Source organism: Rana temporaria, chromosome 3 (assembly GCF_905171775.1).
Source record: "Rana temporaria chromosome 3, aRanTem1.1, whole genome shotgun sequence".
NCBI classification, from domain to species: Eukaryota; Metazoa; Chordata; class Amphibia; order Anura; family Ranidae; genus Rana; species Rana temporaria.
Window position 1 is genome coordinate 133,856,483 of NC_053491.1, and position 22,702 is coordinate 133,879,184.

The window sequence follows — 22,702 nt, forward strand, 5'->3', positions numbered from 1 at the left end:
CAGCAAAACACCAGCGCTGTGACAGAGACCCAAGGACATTCACATCTATCGGTTGGACCCGGACGAATCGCAGGACAACAACTATATGCCTGAACTTCATAACTTCATGTGAGTACTTTTATTTCAAACATTGAGTAAAAGCTGTACAGTTTACATAGTGGTGCCTGCTCCTTTTGTTGTTTCTTTCATCATATGTACTTGGAGTGTTGCTTCAGCTCCCCCTGCATGGCTGCCCAGTATAACAAACTGTAACTCATGGTATAAGCTCACCTAGCTCACAGGACTTTTGCACTGAGGACTCTCTTTTTCCTTTACAGGATTTACCACATGCGCTTTATTGTATATAATTGTATGAGAAAGTATCCTGTTCTCTCTGTATTGCCTCCTTTATGTTAAATTCCTGGTGTTCCTGCCAGTCGCCTTGCTTTTCTACTAAACACTGATGCAGCGGGTCCGGTGGACTCGATGTCCGCTGGCCACACGCAATCGCTCCAGAGACAGGCAGGGGAGGAGAGAGAGATTGTCTGTTTCTAGTGATTAGGAACAGTGATTTCTCTTATCCTCCAGTCAGCCTATCCCTCATACAGATATTAGAAACACCTCCCAGGGAGCACCCTTAGCCCCTTGATCGCCACCTAGTGTTAACCCCTTCCCTGCCAGTGATATTTATACAGTAATCAGTGACTATTTTTAGCTCTGATTGCTGTATAAATGTCAATGGTCCCAAAAAAGTGTCAAAAGTGTCCGATCTGCCACCTGCAATGTTGCGGTCCTGCTAAAAATCGCAGATCACTGCCATTACTAGTAAAAAACAAAAAAAAATCTATAAATCTATCCCATAGTTTGCAGACGCTATAACTTTTTGCGCAAACCAATCATTATGCGCTTATTGTGTTTTTTTTTACCAAAAATATGTAGCAGAATACATATTGGCCTAAACAGAGGAAGACATTTGTTTTTTTAGGGGGATATTTATTATAGCAAAAAGTTTAAAATATATATATTTTTTTAAATTTACGCTCTTTTTTTGTTTATAGCGCTAAAAATAAAAACTGCAGAGTTGATCAAATAACACCAAAATAAATCTCTATTTGTGGGAAAAAAAGGACATAAATTTTGTTTGGGTACAGTGTAAACCGCATAATTGTTAATTAAAGCAACGCAGTGCCGTATCACATAAAATGGCCTGGCCATTATGGGAGCAAATCCTTCCGGTCCTTAAGTGGTTAAGCAGGAGAGCACGCCATGGTCAGTTCTCTAGCTATGCTGGGAACTCAGTGTGCTCTTCTCCAATGATCAGACTTGTCTTGACAGGCCCTCGCTGCACAGGCATTCACTGGCAAGCTCAGTGTGCTGCTGCTTCCCCTTCCCCACTCTTATGCAGTTGAGAACAGAGGGAATGTAATCATTTATAAAATACAAAAGAAAAACAAATAGAAAATATTTATTTATAATGTTTTTTTTTTTATATTTATACAAACATTTTGCCTTCCTGAATGGGTTGTTTTACAAGGTGATCGTTTACAATCTCTTTCGGGATTGCTTTTGTATTTTGTGATGAGTACAATTATTTTCATAGGTTTTAGTTATCTACGTTGCTTTGTGTTATGGTTAAATTGCTAGTGCTGTACAAATTAGACGCTATAATTAAACAATATTATTTTTTTTATTATATATTATGATGATGGTGTAATACAATATTAAATAATAAAATATGAATTATGTATGTCCATGTTTATAAAATAACTTTATTGTATTCTTGAACTACAAAAGATCAGCTTACAAATAAATAGATGCACCAGCAATGATATTTAAGTTTCAAGGAGGAACAGGCTAAAAATTATCATAACGTTGCAGACTTAATTGTATCTGAGCTTTATATGAAAAAAAATAAAAAAAACTTATAAAAGAAAGAAAACAAATGAACTGTCTTTGCTTTGCTTTTGTGGTGTCTTATCAAGTGTCAGCTTTCTAGGCTCTAGGGCAAGGGATGAGATAAAAGAAGATCTGTTGCCAATTTGATGATGAATAGCTTTCATGGAGTGATATTTTACTGATCTGATAACTTAACGATATACCATTCTGTCCACCTACACTTACATTTCAGTATGAACCTGACAATGGAATATATTAAACCTTATTCTACATGTGAATAGACCTGTTGACCTGTCAATGTTTTATTCAGCAGTGTGTCAAAACATAGAATATGGGTATGCACAGGAGAATTACTGGGCAGGTTACATTTTCACCCCCCAAACTGTGCCCTCACTGTAAATGATTCCATCCTCAGTGCAGCTGATTTATTATTTATTCTTTACAGACCAGTTTATTATCTGAGCCAGTGACATAGTAAAAGTCACAGGACCTTTTAGGTCAGAAAATAACTGTTGGTGGCACTATGTGGTCCTTGACATGGTGATATATAATTGTTTGCTCCTTTTGAAGGCACCTATGATGCTTGGTAGAAGTCCACATATCAGATAACATAACATAATAATCTTTTTTTTTTTTTTTTTTCGAAAAGTTTATTCTTATTGCTAGTAAGTCTCCATTCCTCTCCAACCCCCACATTTGTGATTCTCATGCCCCGTACACACGACCAGTTTTCCTGTGATGAGAGCTTTTCGTTGGGAATCCCGACTGTGTGTATGCTCCATCTGAGTTTTTATCTCACAGGAAAACTGCCAGAAAAAAAGAAAAAAGAGCAGGGTCTCTTTTTTTCCTGTCAGGGAAAAATCCTAGCCGGAAAACTGTTTGTCTGTATGCTTTTCCAATGGGGGAAAAAAAAACAGGCATGCTCAGAAACAATTCGATGCATGCTCGGAAGCATAGAACTTAATTTTGTTGGCTTGTCGTAGTATTTTATGTCACTGCGTTCTTGGCAGTCAAAAGTTCACCGAACTTTGTGTGACCGTGTGTATGCAAGGCAGGCTTGAGAGGTATTCCGTCGTGAAAGCAATTTTTTTTTTCGATGGGAAAACCGCTCGTGTGTACGTGGCATTAGAGCATGATGTGCACCTGCTTCATAGACATCTCTGTTTAACTATATATTTAGAAGTAAATAGCTACTTTGGAAGAAGTGCATTAAAGTGTAGCTTTGTTTGTAATAGTCTGTTGATTGCATATGGTTTCTAATATCTTATGGCTTTTTTTCTGGTTGTATGTAGTCACACAAATGCAATCTGTACACTTTCCAGTTTCCTTTTCTAATATGTATGCTTTATGCCATTGCCATTTTCAAAGTGGCAAAACAACCATACTGAAAGGTATAGGCAGTATATTTAAAAAAAGATACTTCAGTCCCATTTAGCTTTGACCCCCACCCTTACAGGCCACCATATTCATTAGTCTGGCACATGCGTAAATGTCCTAAAGGCTCTGCCTGGCCTTTGGGTCCCAGCACAGACCTGCAGCACTTATGCACATGCATGGTGAGGTGGTTCTGTACATGCACAAAAGCTCTGAGTCTTAGTACTTCTCTGTGTTTGTAAACCCCACACATTTACAGATGTCCTGCAGGGCTCTGCCAAGACCCAAAGCCCAATGACACATCTATTCATGTGAAGGAGGTGAACTTTATTCTTGTCTAGGTGTGAAAGGCATAGTGCTGCAATGCTTAAAAAAAATAAAAAAAATCATATATAAAAGGGAAGGGAAGGAGGGAAGGCTGGAAAAAATATGGCTTATTTGGGTTGAAATAAGAAAGATTAGGGTAGAGATAAGGAAATTCAAAATTATGAGAAAAGGCACTGATAAGCTTCTAGTTGCTTATTGCCTGCCTGTAATGCTGGTCCTCTGGCCGCAGTGCTTTTTTAGACACTGGCCAGGACTTGGTAAATTAATCATTAAAATCTGAGAAATCTCTGAATGCTGTGTTCTGATCAATGTGACGGTCAGACAACTAGCATTTTTGAAGGGAAGATCAGTAATTTAATTATACACAAGTGACTCATTTGGGTTGTTACCTTCACATTTGTAAACATCCCTAGCTGCTAACATCCAGATCTACTCCATACAGAATTCTCTGTTTGGCAATATGAGATATTCTGCAGCCATAAATGTCATTCTTGGTCTGAATGTATTGGTTCATTACTGTTCTATGACTGATGACAAACTCCTGCAACAAAAGAAGAAAAATACATATATAACTGTCTAACAGCTGCAGGATGTAGTGGAAGGTATGCCTGAGAATGGCCATAAAAATTATATGGTGTTCGAAACTCAAGCTGACTGATCGCCACTGGCAGCAACAAAAATAAAAGGGAGAAGGGAAGGGGTTACTTTATTGTGGCTACATGGGCACTTTAACTATTATGCATCTTGCACACGGATGTAATATTTCACTGATGTTTATACACAGGATATTGCTGGCAGGGGCTAGGGGAAAGACCCTGAGTAAAGAATGAAAGTCATGTCTTGTAAAGTCTTTGTGATTGCACGTGTACATACAGGTGTGGAAATATGTGTACATGTATATACATGTACAATTCTTCTTCATCCTCTTTTAGCTACCAGTGTTTCAGTTTACGTATTTATGCTCATGTGTACTTGTGTATAGGCATTAACTACTGTACTCAAACATACATTTACCCCATTTTCCAGCGTATAAGACGACTGGGCGTATAAGACAACCCCCTCATTTTCCAGCTAAAATCTTGGTTTTGGGATATACTCACCTTATAAGACGATCCCCTTGCATCACTGTGCCATTACGTGCCTCACTGTACTGTACCATTACATGCCTCACTGTACTGTGCCATTACATGCCTCACTGTACTGTGCCATTACATCCCTTACTGTTCCCGTGCCATTCCATGCCTCACTGTTCCCGTGCCATTCCATGCCTCACTGTTCCCCTTGCCATTACATGCCTCACTGTTCCTGTACCATTACATCCCTCATCTGGACGATCCCTTACCTTATCCCTGACATGCAGTCTCAATCAGATTACGGGTGTCAATTGTTTAAAATCCGCACCTCCTCCTCATGCTTTTCTGCGATAGGCAGAACACTCAGTTTCACAGCAGTGCCTTGTGTTCAGTGTTCCGCCTATCACGGATGTCCTCTTGTCCGAGGCCGAAGATGAGAAGACAGCCTTGATAGGCGGAACACTGAACAGAGGTGCTGCTGGGACACAGTGTTCCGCCTATCATGGAAAAGCACCAGGAGAAGGCACGGTATTTGAACAATGGATGCCCACCGCGCATACAGCTACCGGCGTATAAGATGACCCCCGACTTTTGAGGAAAAATGTAAAGTACAAAAGGTCGTCTTATACCCTGGAAAATACGGTACCTATTTTTAAATGGCTCTGAATGCACCTCTCCATTACATATCCTTACACATCTGTGCAACAATGTACCATAAAAAAGAACACAAGAGGTGTTCGAAGGCTAGAGAGTGGAATAGAAAAATTTAAAGGCAAGTAAAGACTTCTAAAATGTCTCTAAACTTCACAAATCATGTTAACATGATATGTTTTGTTAAATAATTGCAGATTGGAAGGGGCACAGCAGATTGTGGCTATTGAGTTATATTTGCTGTATTTGTCTAGCCATTGCATGTTTGATTATAACCAAAAAAAAAGGCAAAAATCGTTTTTATGACTATTTGTTTAATGATTTTTTATTTTTTTTGTGAGTAATGTAACTTATACACAGTATGCCATAATGGTAAAACATTTTTGGCATAATGATTTATTAAATTTCTCAAAGAATCAAAGAGTATTATAACACAATACAATATACATTATATGAGGTGTGTTCTCTAAGCCCCCTGTACAGACGAGAGGTTCTATCCGCTGGGATTGATCCGCGGATCAGTTCCAGCGAATAGATCCGGTCGTGTGTAGGCCCGACGGACGGAATCCAGCCGACGGATTCCCAATAAAATTTTTGTAGCATGCTACAAAATCTATCCGCTGGGATCCAGTCCAGCGGACTGATCCGGTTGTCTGTACAGACTCACTGGATCAGTCCGTCCGCTCCGATCCCTCGCATGTGTCGTAATGATTCGACACATGCGTGGAAGTGTTTACCTTCCAGCGCAACACATGACCGCGGATGTTTTCTGCGCAGATTTTGATCCGATGGTGTGTACAAGCCATCGGATCAAAATCCGGAGGAGGAATGTCCGCTGGAAACGGTCCGGCGGACCGTTTTCCAGCAGATAACCCCTTGTCTGTACGAGGCCTAAGAATAACGGGAAATCAGAAATAAATATATCTACATATACAGTGGGGATCGAAAGTTTGGGCACCCCAGGTAAAAATTTGTATTATTGTGCATAACGAAGCCAAGGCAAGATAGAAAAATGTCCAAAAGGCATCAACTTACAGATTAGACATTCTTATAATATGTCAAAAAAAGTTAGATTTTTTTCCATAATTTACACTTTCAAAATTACAGAAAACAAAAAATGGCGTCTGCAAAAGTTTAGGCACCCGGCAGAATTTATAAGATGCACTGCCCCCTTTGCAAAGCTGAGACCTGCCAGTGTCATGGATTGTTCTCAATCATCGTCTGGGAAGACCAGGTGATGTCAATCTCAAAGGTTTTAAATGCCCAGACTCATCTGACCATGCCCCAACAGTAGTTGTCTAGAAAACTGAAACTGAAAATAGTTTACGCTCACAAAGCTGAAGAAGTCTATAAGAAGATAGCAAAGCGTTTTCAGATGTCAATATCCTCTGTTCGGAATGTAATTAAGAAATGGCAGTCATCAGGAACAGTGGAAGTTAAAGAAAGATCTGGAAGACCAAGAAAAATATCAGACAGAACAGCTCGCAGGATTGTGAGAAAAGCAATTCAAAACCCACGTTTGACTGCACGATCCCTCCAGAAAGATCTGGCCGACACTGGAGTTGTGGTACACTATTCCACTATAAAGAGATACTTGTACAAATATGGTCTTCATGGAAGAGTCATCAGAAGAAAACCTCTTCTACGTCCTCACCACAAAAATCAGCGTTTGAACTTTGCAAATTAACATATAGACAAGCCTGATACATTTTGGAAACCAGTTCTGTGGACCAATGAGGTTAAAATAGAACGTTTTGGCCGGAATGAGCAAAGGTACGTTTGGAGAAGAAAGGGCACAGAATTTTATGAAAAGAACCTCTTTCCAACTGTTAAGCATGGGGGTGGATCAATAATGCTTTGGAGTTGTATTGCAGCCAGTGGCACAGGGAACATTTCACGAGTAGAAGGAAAAATGGATTCAATACAATTTCAGCAAATTTTGGATGGTAACTTGATGCCATCTGTGAACAAGCTGAAGTTAAAGAGAGGATGGCTTCTACAAATGGATAGTGATCCTAAACACACCTCAAAATCCACCGGGGATTACATCAAGAGGCGTAAACTGAAGGTTTTGCCATGGCCTTCACAATCTCCTGACCTCAACATAATTGAAAATCTATGGATAGACCTTTAAAAGAGCAGTGCGTGACAGACAGCCCAGAGATCTCAAAGAACTGGAAGACTTTTGTAAGGAAGAATGGGCAAAGATACCTCAAACAAGAATTGAAAGACTCTTGGCTGGCTACAAAAAGCGTTTACAAGCTGTGATACTTGCCAAAGGGGGCAGTACAAGATATTAACTCTGCAGGGTGCCCAAACTTTTGCAGACACCAACATAAATGCTAACATACAACTAACCCTTTCCTATGAAGTCACACCCTTGCTAGTCTCTTACTGGTTCCTTGATAGCCAGTGACATTTTGCAGCATCCCAGGCTACCAAGGGACATTGATCAGTCATCATTGAATATTTTTTTTTTCCCTTGTTTTTCTTAAATATACAGAGAATTAGTCTTGACTAGGCATTTTTAATAATATGCATGTCCTTTGGGAGTAAAGTGAACATTCATAAAACGATCAAAATCAAAGCACAAACACAGTCTTTCGTTTTTTTTTTCTCACATTCCTGACAGTACCCTTTTACGGCAGAGGTTCCACTATCAGAAGAGGGGGGGGGGGGGACAAATGACTGAATAAAAAACATGCACAACTTAACTGGAATGCCTGTACATTTATAACAGAATGGAGAGCCATATTTAAAAAAAACCACCAATTTATATGTAGATGTTGCTCTTTAAGAACATTATTATACTAAATTACGATTCTATAATAAATTACAATGCAAAATGGCTAATGCTATCAACATAAATGGAATATGCTGCCCTCAGTCTACTTTACACATTGCAATGGTTTATTCTCATAGAACAATTCTTACATTGACAACAACCTTTTGGCTACCAGAAAGCTAATTGTATTTGATTATTCATATTCAGTGTAGTTTATGTATTTTTTTATTTTTTTGATGGTGTAATTTTATTAAGCCTATACAAAGTACAACCACATAATCTAAACAGTTTATTGTACAGGATAAAAAGGTCACCCTATCTATCAGTAACCTACGTATGTACCAAACTTCTGTAAAATTGTACATTGATTTATTTTTTCTCATGACAGAAGGGAGCAACCGCTTCCTAATCAGGAAAATACAGATTTAACAAACTGTTCAATAACCTCCACGGTAGAATATTATTGTGTCAATAAGAATTCTTAATTCAGGACAAATCTCATATTCTCTTGTATAATAGCAGAAGATATCTACCTATTCTAATTTGTGTGTATATATATATATATATATATATATATATATATATATATATATATATATATATATATATATATATATATATATATATATATATATATATATATATATATATATATATATATATATGTGTGTGTGTGTATATTACAGTGCCTTGAAAAAAGTGGAAGGAAAATGATAAATGATTTTCATTTTTTTTTTTAATAAATATCTGAAAAACGTGGGGTGCATTTGTATTCAGCCCCCTTTACTCTGATACCCCTAATAAAAATCTAGTGGAACCAGTTGCCTTCAAAAGTCACCTAATTAGTAAATAGAGTCCACCTGTGTGTAATTTAATCCCAGTATAAATATAGCTGTTCTGTGAAGCACTCAGAGGTTTGTTAGAGAACCTTAGTGTTTTTTCACTATCACTATTTTTCAGCATCATGAAGGCCAAGGGACACACCAGACAGGTCAGGAAGTACATTGTGGAGAGGTTTAAAGCAGGGTTAGGTTAATATATATATATATATATATATATATATATATATATATATATATACTTTTTTTATTTGTTTAAAAGCTTGTGCTAAAATTAACTGTTGGTGGAAATACCATATGTCACTGTAGCTGTTTTACATACATAAGGTACATAACTGAGCATTAGCAATATACATTTTAACTATGAAGAAATGTTAAATATTAAAATATTACGAGATGGATTCACTTTTCTATTGTGTTAGGCATAAACTACTGTCTGTCGCTCCCTTCCCTGTGTTTCAAAAGACACGTCAGGGTTATTATGCTGATCTGCATGTAACTGCCCATGCCACACACGAAAATATTTATTTACTTTACACTGCGTCCATTTTTCATCAATGTACCGATATATATTTTTTTTATTTTATTTGTGGGGCTAGCAATATTATACAGAACTATAATAATATAAATATGGATTTTGTATTTTTTATGTCATATGCATACATTTCCCTTTAACACATTTGTGAATGCTACTTTCATTATTTCTGACATTGTGCTATATGTCAACCATTGGCAACCTTACATTTTTATTTTAGTTTTCAAAATAAAATAATACATGTATTTCTTATTTTCAGCACCTTGCAGAGAAAGCAGAGGAGATACAAGGATTACATCAATGGAGAGATGACTTTGGGGTAAGCCTATATTTAATTATTGAGTACATATTGTAAAGGAACCCCCCCTCCTCCATCTGGGAGTTTAGGGGGTGTATTATGTTGTGTGTATGCCTGTAAATTGCCTTGCACATTTTTAATGTGTTATGAACTGTATTGATACCATGAATATTTGCCTCACTAAGTTGCCTTAAAACAATTGTAGAATACAACATCAGTCCATGTAGCCATGTATTGCTTCATAACTCTGTACTGTAAATCTACAGAATATTTTGTTTTGTTGCCATTGACCAAATTTGCTATTGGCAGAAAGCAAGTCTAACAATGTTTAAAAACTATGTAGCATTGGATTTTGAGTAAATACACTTTTTTCTTTATCTGGCATGAGGAGGCTACAGCCATCCTGATAGTGTCATCTTATATACTTCAGTTTGATATAAATGTACCCGGTTTAGCAGGGATCAGTGGAATTTCGATCCATGTATGGGCAGAGAGGCTGTACAGAAGTCAGTCTACTGAATGACTTATGTAACAACCATCCCGATGGAGTTTTCCTAATTGATCAGCGACATCAGCTATAGTCGTTAGTGCTGATCAGTGTATTCTGATAGTGTCCACTGAACAAGACAATGGGGTAGATTTTGTTGCACTGTGATGCAAAGCGTCACAGCCCCATCATGTGTACAACCCCTTCCACTGCCTTTGCAGCTTGTGGGGCAGTAAAAATGCAACTCTGCTGCATGTTTTAACCCTCCCCCATAAGGCCTTATTCTTTTTAAAGTTTTTCCAAAAAATCTTCTATATTTAACCACTTTCTGCCCGTGATATTGCTGATAGAGATGGCTATAGCATGCATCTCCTGTTCATGGACATCCTCCCACGTGCATGCCTCCCTCGCTCTCCCTGGGGTGTGCATCAAGTGCGCTTTGTGACCGCTGTCTACTTCGGACACAGCTTATCACAGACTGGGGCAGAGAGTCAATCATGGTGGTCCTTCACTCTGTGATTAGCTGTGTTCAATCACAGCTGTCACAATGTAAACAGAGGTTTGACGGTTATCAGTTCTTATCTCACCTTTCCTCACACAGAGACAGTTTGTGAATAAGGTGTAGCTGAATTGTGGGGACACAGTGAGTACAGAATTTACACTGATAATCCCCTGATTAGTGCCCATCAGTGCAGCCTCATCAGCGCCCAGTAGTAAAAACATTTTGTTCCACAATTTTTTGGCCTTTTTTTGTTTATTTAGCAATCACCCAGTGGTGATTAAATACCGCCAAAAGAAAGTTCTATCCATCTCAAGATTGATAAAAACAAATAAGTACAGTTTTGCATGTCTTAAAACATGCCATTCAAAATCTGAAAGCTTAAAATTGGTCTGGGCAAGAAGGGGGTGAAAGAGCCCAGTATTGAATGCTTACTCCATGGTGTTTTTGTATACATATTTTATTTCCAAAAGCTCTGTACTTTTACAATGATTTTACTTTGAGAAATTTAAGTACTCCCTGCAGACATTAGAATTTCCCTCCAGGGTGCACATATTCTGGTTGGGAACGTGTGTTGGACCACTATGGAAAATAGCAAAGTCTAGACCTGTCACATTAGCATTTAAGGGGATGAAGCATGATCATCACAGTGCAGAGTGAATGATGATTCTGCTGAATTACAAATGAGTCACCTGGGAACCATATTTAAAAGATAAGCTAAAGTAGAGTTACTTTAACTTTGGTTTAAAAAAAAAACAGTTCAGTAACTTGATTGTATTGCTCTTCATTAATAATTCAAGTAAGCAAAAACTGGGACTTACGGAATTAGTGGTTTACAGAGCTTTCGGATTAGATTTTAATAGGGTGATCATACAAGTGGATACAGGCATACCCCACTTTTAAGTACACAATGGGACCAGAGCATGTATGTAAAACGAAAATGTACTTAAAGTGAAACAATATATTTTTTCACTTCTAGGGTGTAGTAGAGGGTCAGGGGCTGTAGTTGAGGTCTCAGGGTCTGTATTGGGGGTGTCAGGGGCACACTGGAACAGGACGGGCTGCGCTCTTGGAGCTTTAGCTCCTTCTACTGTGGCTGCAAAATGTCTGTACAGTACTTGTAAGGCACTTTACATACACTCGCGGGTATGTCCTTACTCGCGAGTGTATGTAAAGTGAGTGTACTTAAAGCGGGGTATGCCTGTATTCCCTCCTTTTCTCAGACCCCCATACATGTCACAAATATTACAAATTGTGTATACTGCATGTTGTTCTTCCTCCTGCTTTTGCTGTGCTTGATGAACTGAAGTCAGACAACAAAAATACAGTGGTTTCCACAGAGAATAACTGCATTTTATGATCACACTACTGCTAAAAGTAACAACAATCGGGAATTTATATTTCTAGGTACTGCTTGGAAGCTATAGTAGGAAAGGACCCAAAATGAAAAATGGCCACAAAAAAGGCATTTCTTTATATACAGCCCTGGGTGTATGGCACATATAGTGCATCTGGAAAGTATTCACAGAGCTTTTACTTTTTCTACATTTTGTTATGTTACAGCCTTATTCCAAAATGGATTAAATTAATTATTTTCCTCAAAATTCTTTAAACAATACCCCATAATGAGAACATGAAATACGTTTGTTTATAATCTTTGCAAATTTATTAAAAATAAACAAAAACAAAAAACAACACATACATACGTATTCACAGTCTTTGCCATGACACTCAAAATTGAGCTCAGGTGCATCCTTTTTCCACTGATCATTCTTAAGATGTTTCTACAACTTGATTGGAGTTCACCTGTGGTAAATTTTGTTGATTGGACATGATTTGGAAGGGCGCACACCTGTCTATATAATGTCTGACAGTGAACAGTGCATGTCAGAACACAAGCCAACCCATGAAGTCCAATTAACTGTCTGTAGACCTCAGAGACAGGCTTGTATCAGTGCACAGATCTGGGGAAGTGTACAGAATAATGTTTGCAGCATTGAAGGTCCCAAATGAGCATGGTGGCCTCCATCATCCATAAATGGAAAAAGTTTGTGACCAACAGGACTCTTCCTAGAGCGGGCCACCTGGCCAAACTGAGTTATTAGGGGAGAAGGGTCTTGGTCAGGGAGGTGACCAAGAACCCTATGGTCATGCTGACAGAGCTCCAGTGTTTTTTTGTGGAGAGGGTAACCTTCCAGAACAATAACCATCTCTGCAGCACTCCACCAATCATGTCTGTATGGTAGCGTGGCCAGACAATAGCCACTCCCCAGTAAAAGGCACATGACAGTGTGCCTGGAGATTGCCAAAAGGCATCTGAAGGACTATCAGACCATGAGAAACAAAATTCTCTGGTCTGAGGAAACAAAGATTGAAGTCTTTTGGCCTGAATGGCAAGCGTTGTGTCTGGAGGAACACCACTCATCACCTGACCAATACCATCCCTACAGTAAGGCATAGTGGTGGCAGCATCATGATGTGGGGATGTTTTTCAGCAGCATGAACTGGTAAATTTGTCAAGATTGAGGGAAAGATTAATGCAGCAATGTACAGAGACATCCTTGATGAAAACCTGCTCCAGAGTGCTCTGGACCTGGGGTGCAGGTTGATCTTCCAACAGGACAACGACCCTATGCACACAGCCAAGATAACAAAGAAGTGGCTATGGGACAACTGGCCCAGCTAGTGCCAAAACTTGAACCTGATTGAACATCCCCATCCAACCTTGAAAGGTCATGCAAAGAAGAATGGGAAAAACTGCCCAAAATAGGTGTGCCAAGCTTGTAGCATCATACTCAAAAAGTCTTAAAGCGGTTCTCCACCCTAAAGTGGAGTCCCGCTGATCGGAACCCTCCCCCCTTCCGGTGTCACATTTGACACCTTTCAGGGGGAGGGGGGTGCAGATACCTGTCTAAAGACAGGTATTTGCACCCACTTCCGGCCCGGCATTCACGGGCAAAAGACGGGCATTCCGTCATATCCCGTCGCGCCCCCCCCGTTGTGTGCTGGGAACACTCGGCTCCCAGCACACAGCGGGAGCCAATCGGCGGGCGTGGCGCGACTCGCGCATGCGCCGTAGGGAACCGGGCAGTGAAGCCGCAGCGCTTCACTTCCTGGTTCCCTCAGCGTGGATGGCGGGGGGAGCAGCAGAGTGACGAGCGATCGCTCGTCATCTGCTGCGATCGGCGCTGGACTCCAGGACAGGTAAGTGTCCTAATATTAAAAGTCAGCAGCTGCAGTATTTGTAGCTGCTGGCTTTTAATATATTTTTCCCGTGGCACATCCGCTTTAAGGCTGTAATTGGTGCCAAAGGAGCTTCAACAAAATATTGAGCAAATGCTATAAATACTTATGTACATAGGATTTTTTTTTTTTTTTTACATTTTTAATACCTTTGCAAAGATTTCAAACAAACTTCTTTCACATTGTCATTATGGGGTATTGTTTGCAAAATTTTTAGGAAAATAATAAATTATTTTTGGAATAAGGTTGCAACATAACAAATTGTGGAAATAGCAGAGTGCTGTGAATACTTTCCAGATTTACTGTATTTAAGTATGTATAACTAGCAGGGGCGTTGTTAGGGTTGGGCTGGGGAGGCTGGAGCCCCGAATGGGTCTGTGAAAAGCCCCGAGTCTCGGCCATTAGGGATGTCACACATAGCCCCGAGTCCCGCCGAGCAGGGAACATTTTTTTTACATCTTACGGCACTTAACTTGGGCTCCTGCGCTGTTATCTGTTTTTTTTTTCAGCCCTTCCGCCTGATTGGCTGGTGGAACTGTCTGTCTCCCTCGATGTGGGAGTGGCGGGGAACACCAGCCAACCAGGCGGAAGGGCTGAAAAAAACAGAATAACGGCGCAGGAGCCCAAGTGAAGTAGGCAGCGATTGGTGGGCGGTGGAGTGGGAGGCGCTGTGCCTCTGTGGTGCGCTGATTGGCCGTATGGGATACGATACCCATCATGCCATGACGTGTACAGCGCGGCGGCGGCGCCAAGTTTGATTTTCTCCATCTGGAGAATCCAAGCAGCAAGCCAAGGTAAGCAAAAATCACTCTCTCCTGTACCGCAGGGGAGAGAGACAGTGAGCAGTGCCGAGTAGAGAGCTGCTAAAGTAAGTAAACCAGCAGGTGATTGCCCTCTGTTCAGCGCTGCTCACTGTCTCTCTCCATCTGCATGGTTAATGTAGGAAAGGGCAGAGCTGGGGGGGGACTGTCTGTGTAAATCTAAAGGGGTCTAGTGGTGCAGAGTGTTGCTGTCTAATGTAAAAGATGTCCAGAGGTGCGGTGCTGTCTGTGTAATGTAAAAGATGTCCAGAGGTGCGGTGCTGTCTGTGTAATGTAAAAGGGGTCCAGAGGTGCGGTGCTGTCTGTGTAATGTAAAAGGGGTCCAGAGGTGCGGTGCTGTCTGTGTAATGTAAAAGGAGTCCAGAGGTGCGGTGCTGTCTGTGTAATGTAAAAGGAGTCCAGAGGTGCTGTCTGTGTAATGTAAAAGATGTCCAGAGGTGTGGTGATGTCTGTGTAATGTAAAAGGGGTCCAGAGGTGCGGTGCTGTCTGTGTAATGTAAAAGGAGTCCAGAGGTGCGGTGCTGTCTGTGTAATGTAAAAGGAGTCCAGAGGTGCGGTGCTGTCTGTGTAATGTAAAAGGGGTCCAGAGGTGCGGTGCTGTCTGTGTAATGTAAAAGGGGTCCAGAGGTGCGGTGCTGTCTGTGTAATGTAAAAGGAGTCCAGAGGTGCGGTGCTGTCTGTGTAATGTAAAAGATGTCCAGAGGTGCGGTGCTGTCTGTGTAATGTAAAAGGAGTCCAGAGGTGCGGTGCTGTCTGTGTAATGTAAAAGGAGTCCAGAGGTGCGGTGCTGTCTGTGTAATGTAAAAGGAGTCCAGAGGTGCGGTGCTGTCTGTGTAATGTAAAAGGGGTCCAGAGGTGCGGTGCTGTCTGTGTAATGTAAAAGGGGTCCAGAGGTGCGGTGCTGTCTGTGTAATGTAAAAGGGGTCCAGAGGTGCGGTGCTGTCTGTGTAATGTAAAAGGGGTCCAGAGGTGCGGTGCTGTCTGTGTAATGTAAAAGGGGTCCAGAGGTGCGGTGCTGTCTGTGTAATGTAAAAGGGGTCCAGAGGTGCGGTGCTGTCTGTGTAATGTAAAAGGGGTCCAGAGGTGCGGTGCTGTCTGTGTAATGTAAAAGGGGTCCAGAGGTGCGGTGCTGTCTGTGTAATGTAAAAGGAGTCCAGAGGTGCGGTGCTGTCTGTGTAATGTAAAAGGGGTCCAGAGGTGCGGTGCTGTCTGTGTAATGTAAAAGGTGTCCAGAGGTGCGGTGCTGTCTGTGTAAATCTAAAGGTGTCCAGAGGTGCGGTGCTGTCTGTGTAATGTAAAAGGGGTCCAGAGTGCTGTGTAATGTAAAAGGGGTCCAGAGTGCTGTGTAATGTAAAAGGGGTCCAGAGTGCTGTGTAATGTAAAAGGGGTCCAGAGTGCTGTGTAATGTAAAAGGAGTCCAGAGTGCTGTGTAATGTAAAAGGGGTCCAGAGGTGCAGTGCTGTGTAATGTAAAAGGGGTCCAGCTATTTTAGCAGCACTTTACTGTCATTTTTGCGGCACTATGCGGCGCTGTGTGTGCATGCTGGGGGGGGGGGGGGGCGGCAAAAGTAGTGTAGTCAGGTCAGTGTATGCAATGCAGGTCAGGTTAGTGTAGTCGGTGTAGTGTAGTCAGGTCAGTGTAGTGTAGTCAGGTCAGTGTAGTGTAGTCAGGTCAGTGTAGTGTGGTCAGGTCAGTGTAGTGTATGCAGGTCAGTGAGGTCAGGTCAGTGTAGTGTATGCAGGTCAGTGTAGTGTATGCAGGTCAGGTCAGGACAGGTCAGTGTATGTTGGTCAGGACAGGTCAGTGTTAGTGTATGTTGGTCAGGACAGGTCAGTGTTAGTGTATGTTGGTCAGGACAGGTCAGTGTTAGTGTATGTTGGTCAGGACAGGTCAGTGTTAGTGTAGGCCAGGTCAGTGTTAGTGTTGGACAGGACAGGTCAGTGTATGTAGGACAGGTCAGTGTATGTGGGACAGGTCAGTGTATGTGGGACAGGACAGGTCAGTGTATATTGGACAGGACAGGTCAGTGTATGTAGGACAGGTCAGTGTATGTGGGACAGGTCAGTGTATGTGGGACAGGTCAGTGTATGTGGGACAGGTCAGTGTATGTGGGACAGGACAGGTCAGTGTATGTGGGACAGGTCAGTGTATGTGGGACAGGTCAGTGTATGTGGGACAGGTCAGTGTATGTGGGACAGGTCAGTGTATGTGGGACAGGTCAGTGTATGTGGGACAGGTCAGTGTATGTGGGACAGGACAGGTCAGTGTATGTGGGACAGGTCAGTGTATGTGGGACAGGTCAGTGTATGTGGGACAGGTCAGTGTATGTAGGACAGGTCAGTGTATGTGGGACAGGACAGGTCAGTGTATGTGGGACAGGTCAGTGTATGTGGGACAGGTCAGTGTATGTGGGACAGGTCAGTGTATGTGGGACAGGTCAGTGTATGTGGGACAGGTCAGTGTATGTGGGACAGGTCAGTGTATGTGGGACAGGTCAGTGTATGTGGGACGGGACAGGTCAGTGTATGTGGGACAGGACAGGTCAGTGTTAGTGTTGGACAGGACAGGTCAGTGTATGTAGGACAGGACAGGTCAGTGTATGTAGGACAGGACAGGACAGGTCAGTGTATGTGGGACAGGACAGGTCAGTGTATGTGGGACAGGACAGGTCAGTGTATGTGGGACAGGACAGGTCAGTGTATGTGGGACAGGTCAGTGTATGTGGGACAGGTCAGGTCAGTGTATGTGGGACAGGTCAGGTCAGTGTATGTGGGACAGGTCAGTGTATGTGGGACAGGACAGGTCAGTGTATGTGGGACAGGACAGGTCAGTGTATGTGGGACAGGTCAGTGTATGTGGGACAGGTCAGGTCAGTGTATGTGGGACAGGTCAGGTCAGTGTATGTGGGACAGGTCAGGTCAGTGTATGTGGGACAGGTCAGGTCAGTGTATGTGGGACAGGACAGGTCAGTGTATGTGGGACAGGACAGGTCAGTGTATGTGGGACAGGTCAGTGTATGTGGGACAGGTCAGTGTATGTGGGACAGGTCAGTGTATGTGGGACAGGTCAGTGTATGTGGGACAGGTCAGTGTATGTGGGACAGGACAGGTCAGTGTATGTGGGACAGGACAGGTCAGTGTATGTGGGACAGGACAGGTCAGTGTATGTGGGACAGGACAGGTCAGTGTATGTGGGACAGGACAGGTCAGTGTATGTGGGACAGGACAGGTCAGTGTATGTGGGACAGGACAGGTCAGTGTATGTGGGACAGGACAGGTCAGTGTATGTGGGACAGGACAGGTCAGTGTATGTGGGACAGGACAGGTCAGTGTATGTGGGACAGGTCAGTGTATGTGGGACAGGTCAGTGTATGTGGGACAGGTCAGTGTATGTGGGACAGGTCAGTGTATGTGGGACAGGTCAGTGTATGTAGGACAGGACAGGTCAGTGTATGTGGGACAGGACAGTGTATGTGGGACAGGACAGTGTATGTGGGACAGGACAGTGTATGTGGGACAGGACAGTGTATGTGGGACAGGACAGTGTATGTGGGACAGGACAGTGTATGTGGGACAGGTCAGTGTATGTGGGACAGGTCAGTGTATGTGGGACAGGTCAGTGTATGTGGGACAGGTCAGTGTATGTGGGACAGGTCAGTGTATGTGGGACAGGACAGGTCAGTGTATGTGGGACAGGACAGGTCAGTGTATGTGGGACAGGACAGGTCAGTGTATGTGGGACAGGACAGGTCAGTGTATGTGGGACAGGACAGGTCAGTGTATGTGGGACAGGACAGGTCAGTGTATGTGGGACAGGACAGGTCAGTGTATGTGGGACAGGACAGGTCAGTGTATGTGGGACAGGACAGGTCAGTGTATGTGGGACAGGACAGGTCAGTGTATGTGGGACAGGTCAGTGTATGTGGGACAGGTCAGTGTATGTGGGACAGGTCAGTGTATGTGGGACAGGTCAGTGTATGTAGGACAGGACAGGTCAGTGTATGTGGGACAGGACAGTGTATGTGGGACAGGACAGTGTATGTGGGACAGGACAGTGTATGTGGGACAGGACAGTGTATGTGGGACAGGACAGTGTATGTGGGACAGGTCAGTGTATGTGGGACGGGACAGGTCAGTGTATGTGGGACAGGTCAGTGTATGTGGGACAGGTCAGTGTATGTGGGACAGGTCAGTGTATGTGGGACAGGTCAGTGTATGTGGGACAGGTCAGTGTATGTGGGACAGGTCAGTGTATGTGGGACAGGACAGGTCAGTGTATGTGGGACAGGACAGGTCAGTGTATGTGGGACAGGACAGGTCAGTGTATGTGGGACAGGACAGGTCAGTGTATGTGGGACAGGACAGGTCAGTGTATGTGGGACAGGACAGGTCAGGTCAGTGTATGTAGGACAGGACAGGTCAGTGTATGTGGGACAGGACAGGTCAGTGTTAGTGTAGGACAGGACAGGTCAGTGTTAGTGTTGGTCAGGACAGGTCAGTGTTAGTGTAGGACAGGTCAGTGTTGGTCAGGACAGGTCAGTGTTAGTGTTAGTCAGGACAGGTCAGTGTTAGTGTTAGTCAGGACAGGTCAGTGTTAGTGTTAGTCAGGACAGGTCAGTGTTAGTCAGGACAGGTCAGTGTTAGTCAGGACAGGTCAGTGTTAGTGTTGGTCAGGACAGGTCAGTGTTAGTGTTGGTCAGGACAGGTCAGTGTTAGTGTTGGTCAGGACAGGTCAGTGTTAGTGTTGGTCAGGACAGGTCAGTGTTAGTGTTGGACAGGACAGGTCAGTGTTAGTGTTGGACAGGACAGGTCAGTGTTAGTGTTGGTCAGGACAGGTCAGTGTTAGTGTTGGACAGGTCAGTGTTAGTGTTGGACAGGTCAGTGTTAGTGTAGGACAGGACAGGTCAGTGTTAGTGATGGTCAGGACAGGTCAGTGTTAGTGTAGGACAGGTCAGTGTTAGTGTAGGACAGGACAGGTCAGTGTTAGTGTTGGTCAGGACAGGTCAGTGTTAGTGATGGTCAGGACAGGTCAGTGTTAGTGTTGGTCAGGACAGGTCAGTGTTAGTGTAGGACAGGTCAGTGTTAGTGTAGGACAGGACAGGTCAGTGTTAGTGTTGGTCAGGACAGGTCAGTGTTAGTGTTGGTCAGGACAGGTCAGTGTTAGTGATGGTCAGGACAGGTCAGTGTTAGTGTTGGTCAGGACAGGTCAGTGTTAGTGTTGGTCAGGACAGGTCAGTGTTAGTGTTGGGCAGGTCAGTGTATGTAGGACAGGACAGGTCAGTGTATGTAGGACAGGACAGGTCAGTGTATGTAGGACAGGACAGGCCAGTGTATGTAGGACAGGTCAGGTCAGTGTCAGTAGGTCTGGTCAGTGGTGTATGTAGATCATGTGTCAGAAACAACCCTGAACGACATGCTAGTGTGCCTAAGAGCTTTCTTACATGCTGATCTCATGGAGTGTGTAACTGACATACATACACACGTCAGTGTGTGTACTGACACACGCGCGCGTAGGTCAGGGGAGTCGCACCGTGTAACCCCCCCCCCCCCCCCCGGTTCGGGCTTCGGGCTGAAGCCCCTGGTCTTTTTGCTACCTAGCAACGCCCCTGATAACTAGCATCATTATTAATAGTTTTGGACAGAAGGATCATACCCACAGTCAAATTTCTTATTGCATCTTTGCTGGGGAGATTGATTCTCCATAATTATCCTGACCATTGTCACAAAAACAGGAAGTTGAAAAGAAAGGATAGGACAGTTTGATAGGATAGTTCTAGTGATAACTGCTAAAGAGAGGAGTTCCCTTCACTTTGTAGAGATTTCCTCTAATTTCCTGAGATATCTCGGAGACAGAAAGTAAAGGAACATCTCGTCAAAGGGGTTCTGTGCACAAAAAAAATAAATCCAATAAGGGGTTCCAACTCTTTCTTTCTCTATCTCAAAATTTTAACCACTTCAGCCCCGGAAGGTTTTCCCCCTTAATTACCAGGCCATTTTTTGTGATACAGCACTGCATCGCTTTAACTGACAATTGCGCAGTCATGCAACATTGTACCCAAACAGAATTTAAGTATTTTTTTCCCCACAGATAGAACTTTCTTTTGGTGGTATTTGATCACCTCTGCGGTTTTTATTTTTTGCGCTATAAACAAAAAAAGAGAGAAAATTAAAAAAAAATACTTTTTGCTATAATAAATATCCCCAAAAAATGTAAAATACATTTCTTTATCCGTTTAGGGCCATATAAATTCTTCGACATATTTTTGTAAAAAAAAAATTTTGCCATAAAAGTAATATACGCTTATGGCGTTTGGTTTGCGCAAATGTTATAGCATCTACAGAATGGGGAATAGATTTATGTATAGATTTTATTATTATTTTTTTACTAGTAATGGCGGCGATCTTTGATTATTTTTTTTCCCGGGACTGCAACATTGCTGTGGACAGATCAGACACTTTTGACACATTTTTGGGACCATCGACATGTATACAGCGATCAATGCTTTAATAATGCACTGATTACTGTGTAAATGTCACTGGTAGGGAAGGGGTTAACACTAGGGGGCGATCAGGGGGTTAAAAAATGTTCCCTCATATGTGTTTCTAACTGTATGGGGATGGGTCTGACTAGAGGAGGAGACATATTGCTGTTCCTAATTACTAAGAACAGACAATTTGTATCTCCTCTCAGAATTGGGATTTGTGTGTTAACACACACACACACATCTCTGTTCTGGCTCTCATGCCCACGATCACATATGTGGTTAGTGGACATCGCGGTCGCCGGTCCCCTGGCGTGCTGCGGGCGTGCGCATGCCTGCTATAGCTGTTTAAAGCGTCGACATACAGTTACAGCGATTTGCAAGAATGAGCCGACCTGCCGTAGTTTAATGACGGCGTCTGGTCAGCAAGTGGTTAAAAAAAAACTTTTAACTTTACATACATTTTACAATTTTATGTACCTGTTGTAGCTTCCAGTAACCCTATCTTGTTCATATGCCAGGTAAGTCTCATTGACCAGATTTCTGCACTTCCTATAAGTGTCTTAGCTTTCCATCTACATATTCCTATAGACCAGTGTGGCAGTCTGTGATAGTGATGACCAATAGCAATGAATGTATAGGGGCATCGAGGAACCAGCACTTTGTAACTGTCAGCAGCTTGCTTTTGTGTTACATTGAGTCAATTTAAGCACGTTTCACTTTAGTTTGTAGTCCTCAGTGTAAAATACCAAAGATATTGGTGGAGGCGCCTAATGTGTGATAACATCCAGTACACATGCATTGTTGAGTGCAGCCTCTAATTATTTAAGACTTTTGTGAGGTAGACTGAATAAACCATTGCTGAAGTAATGACACTTAACAGAACCTGTTCCTACATATGCACTTCTAGGCATAATTTGTTTTGTTACTGCTGAGAAAAAAAGGAAGAGACACAGAGAGAAAGTTAGTGTCAGGAGCAGTGTAAACTTGATGAATTACATGGTGATGGCTTCTGGCTATAAATGGAAACAGAATTGTTCAGGGAGAAAAGTGTAGCACCCAGCTTGTGCAGACTTTGACAGTGTTCCTGCTAATGAACACAGACTGTGGAAACCTTGCAACATAAACTCTGGGGTAGACTTAAATTTCATTGTGCAGAGGGAGGGTGCATCATATTTATCACAACACCTAGCTGATATTTTTCATTGAATGTGCTGCAAATGTAACATTTCTTTTCCTTGTATAACAAAAGGCTATTTATACGAAAAGTATCCCTGTGAATTGACAAGTGAAGCATAAAATATGCTTGGCAGTGTTTCACTAGCAATGATAAGGGGGTATTTTCCAAATCCTTCTTGGAAGTAAACCAGTGTCAGAACACCAGCACTATTTTTACTAACAAAGTCTAATTGTA

General features: G+C 42.5%; 1 protein-coding gene across 8 annotated transcripts in view; it reads left to right on the top strand.

The window, feature by feature from the left end:
- The window catches only part of CACNA2D1 (calcium voltage-gated channel auxiliary subunit alpha2delta 1), an 856,738-nt gene that overhangs the window by 389,895 nt on the left and 444,141 nt on the right, over window positions 1–22,702 (top strand). For all 8 annotated transcript variants that reach the window (XM_040343442.1, XM_040343444.1, XM_040343443.1 and 5 more), the window contains exon 4: window positions 9,719–9,778. In XM_040343442.1, the coding sequence (XP_040199376.1) occupies window positions 9,719–9,778 (60 nt within the window). The remainder of the gene's footprint in view (window positions 1–9,718; window positions 9,779–22,702) is intronic.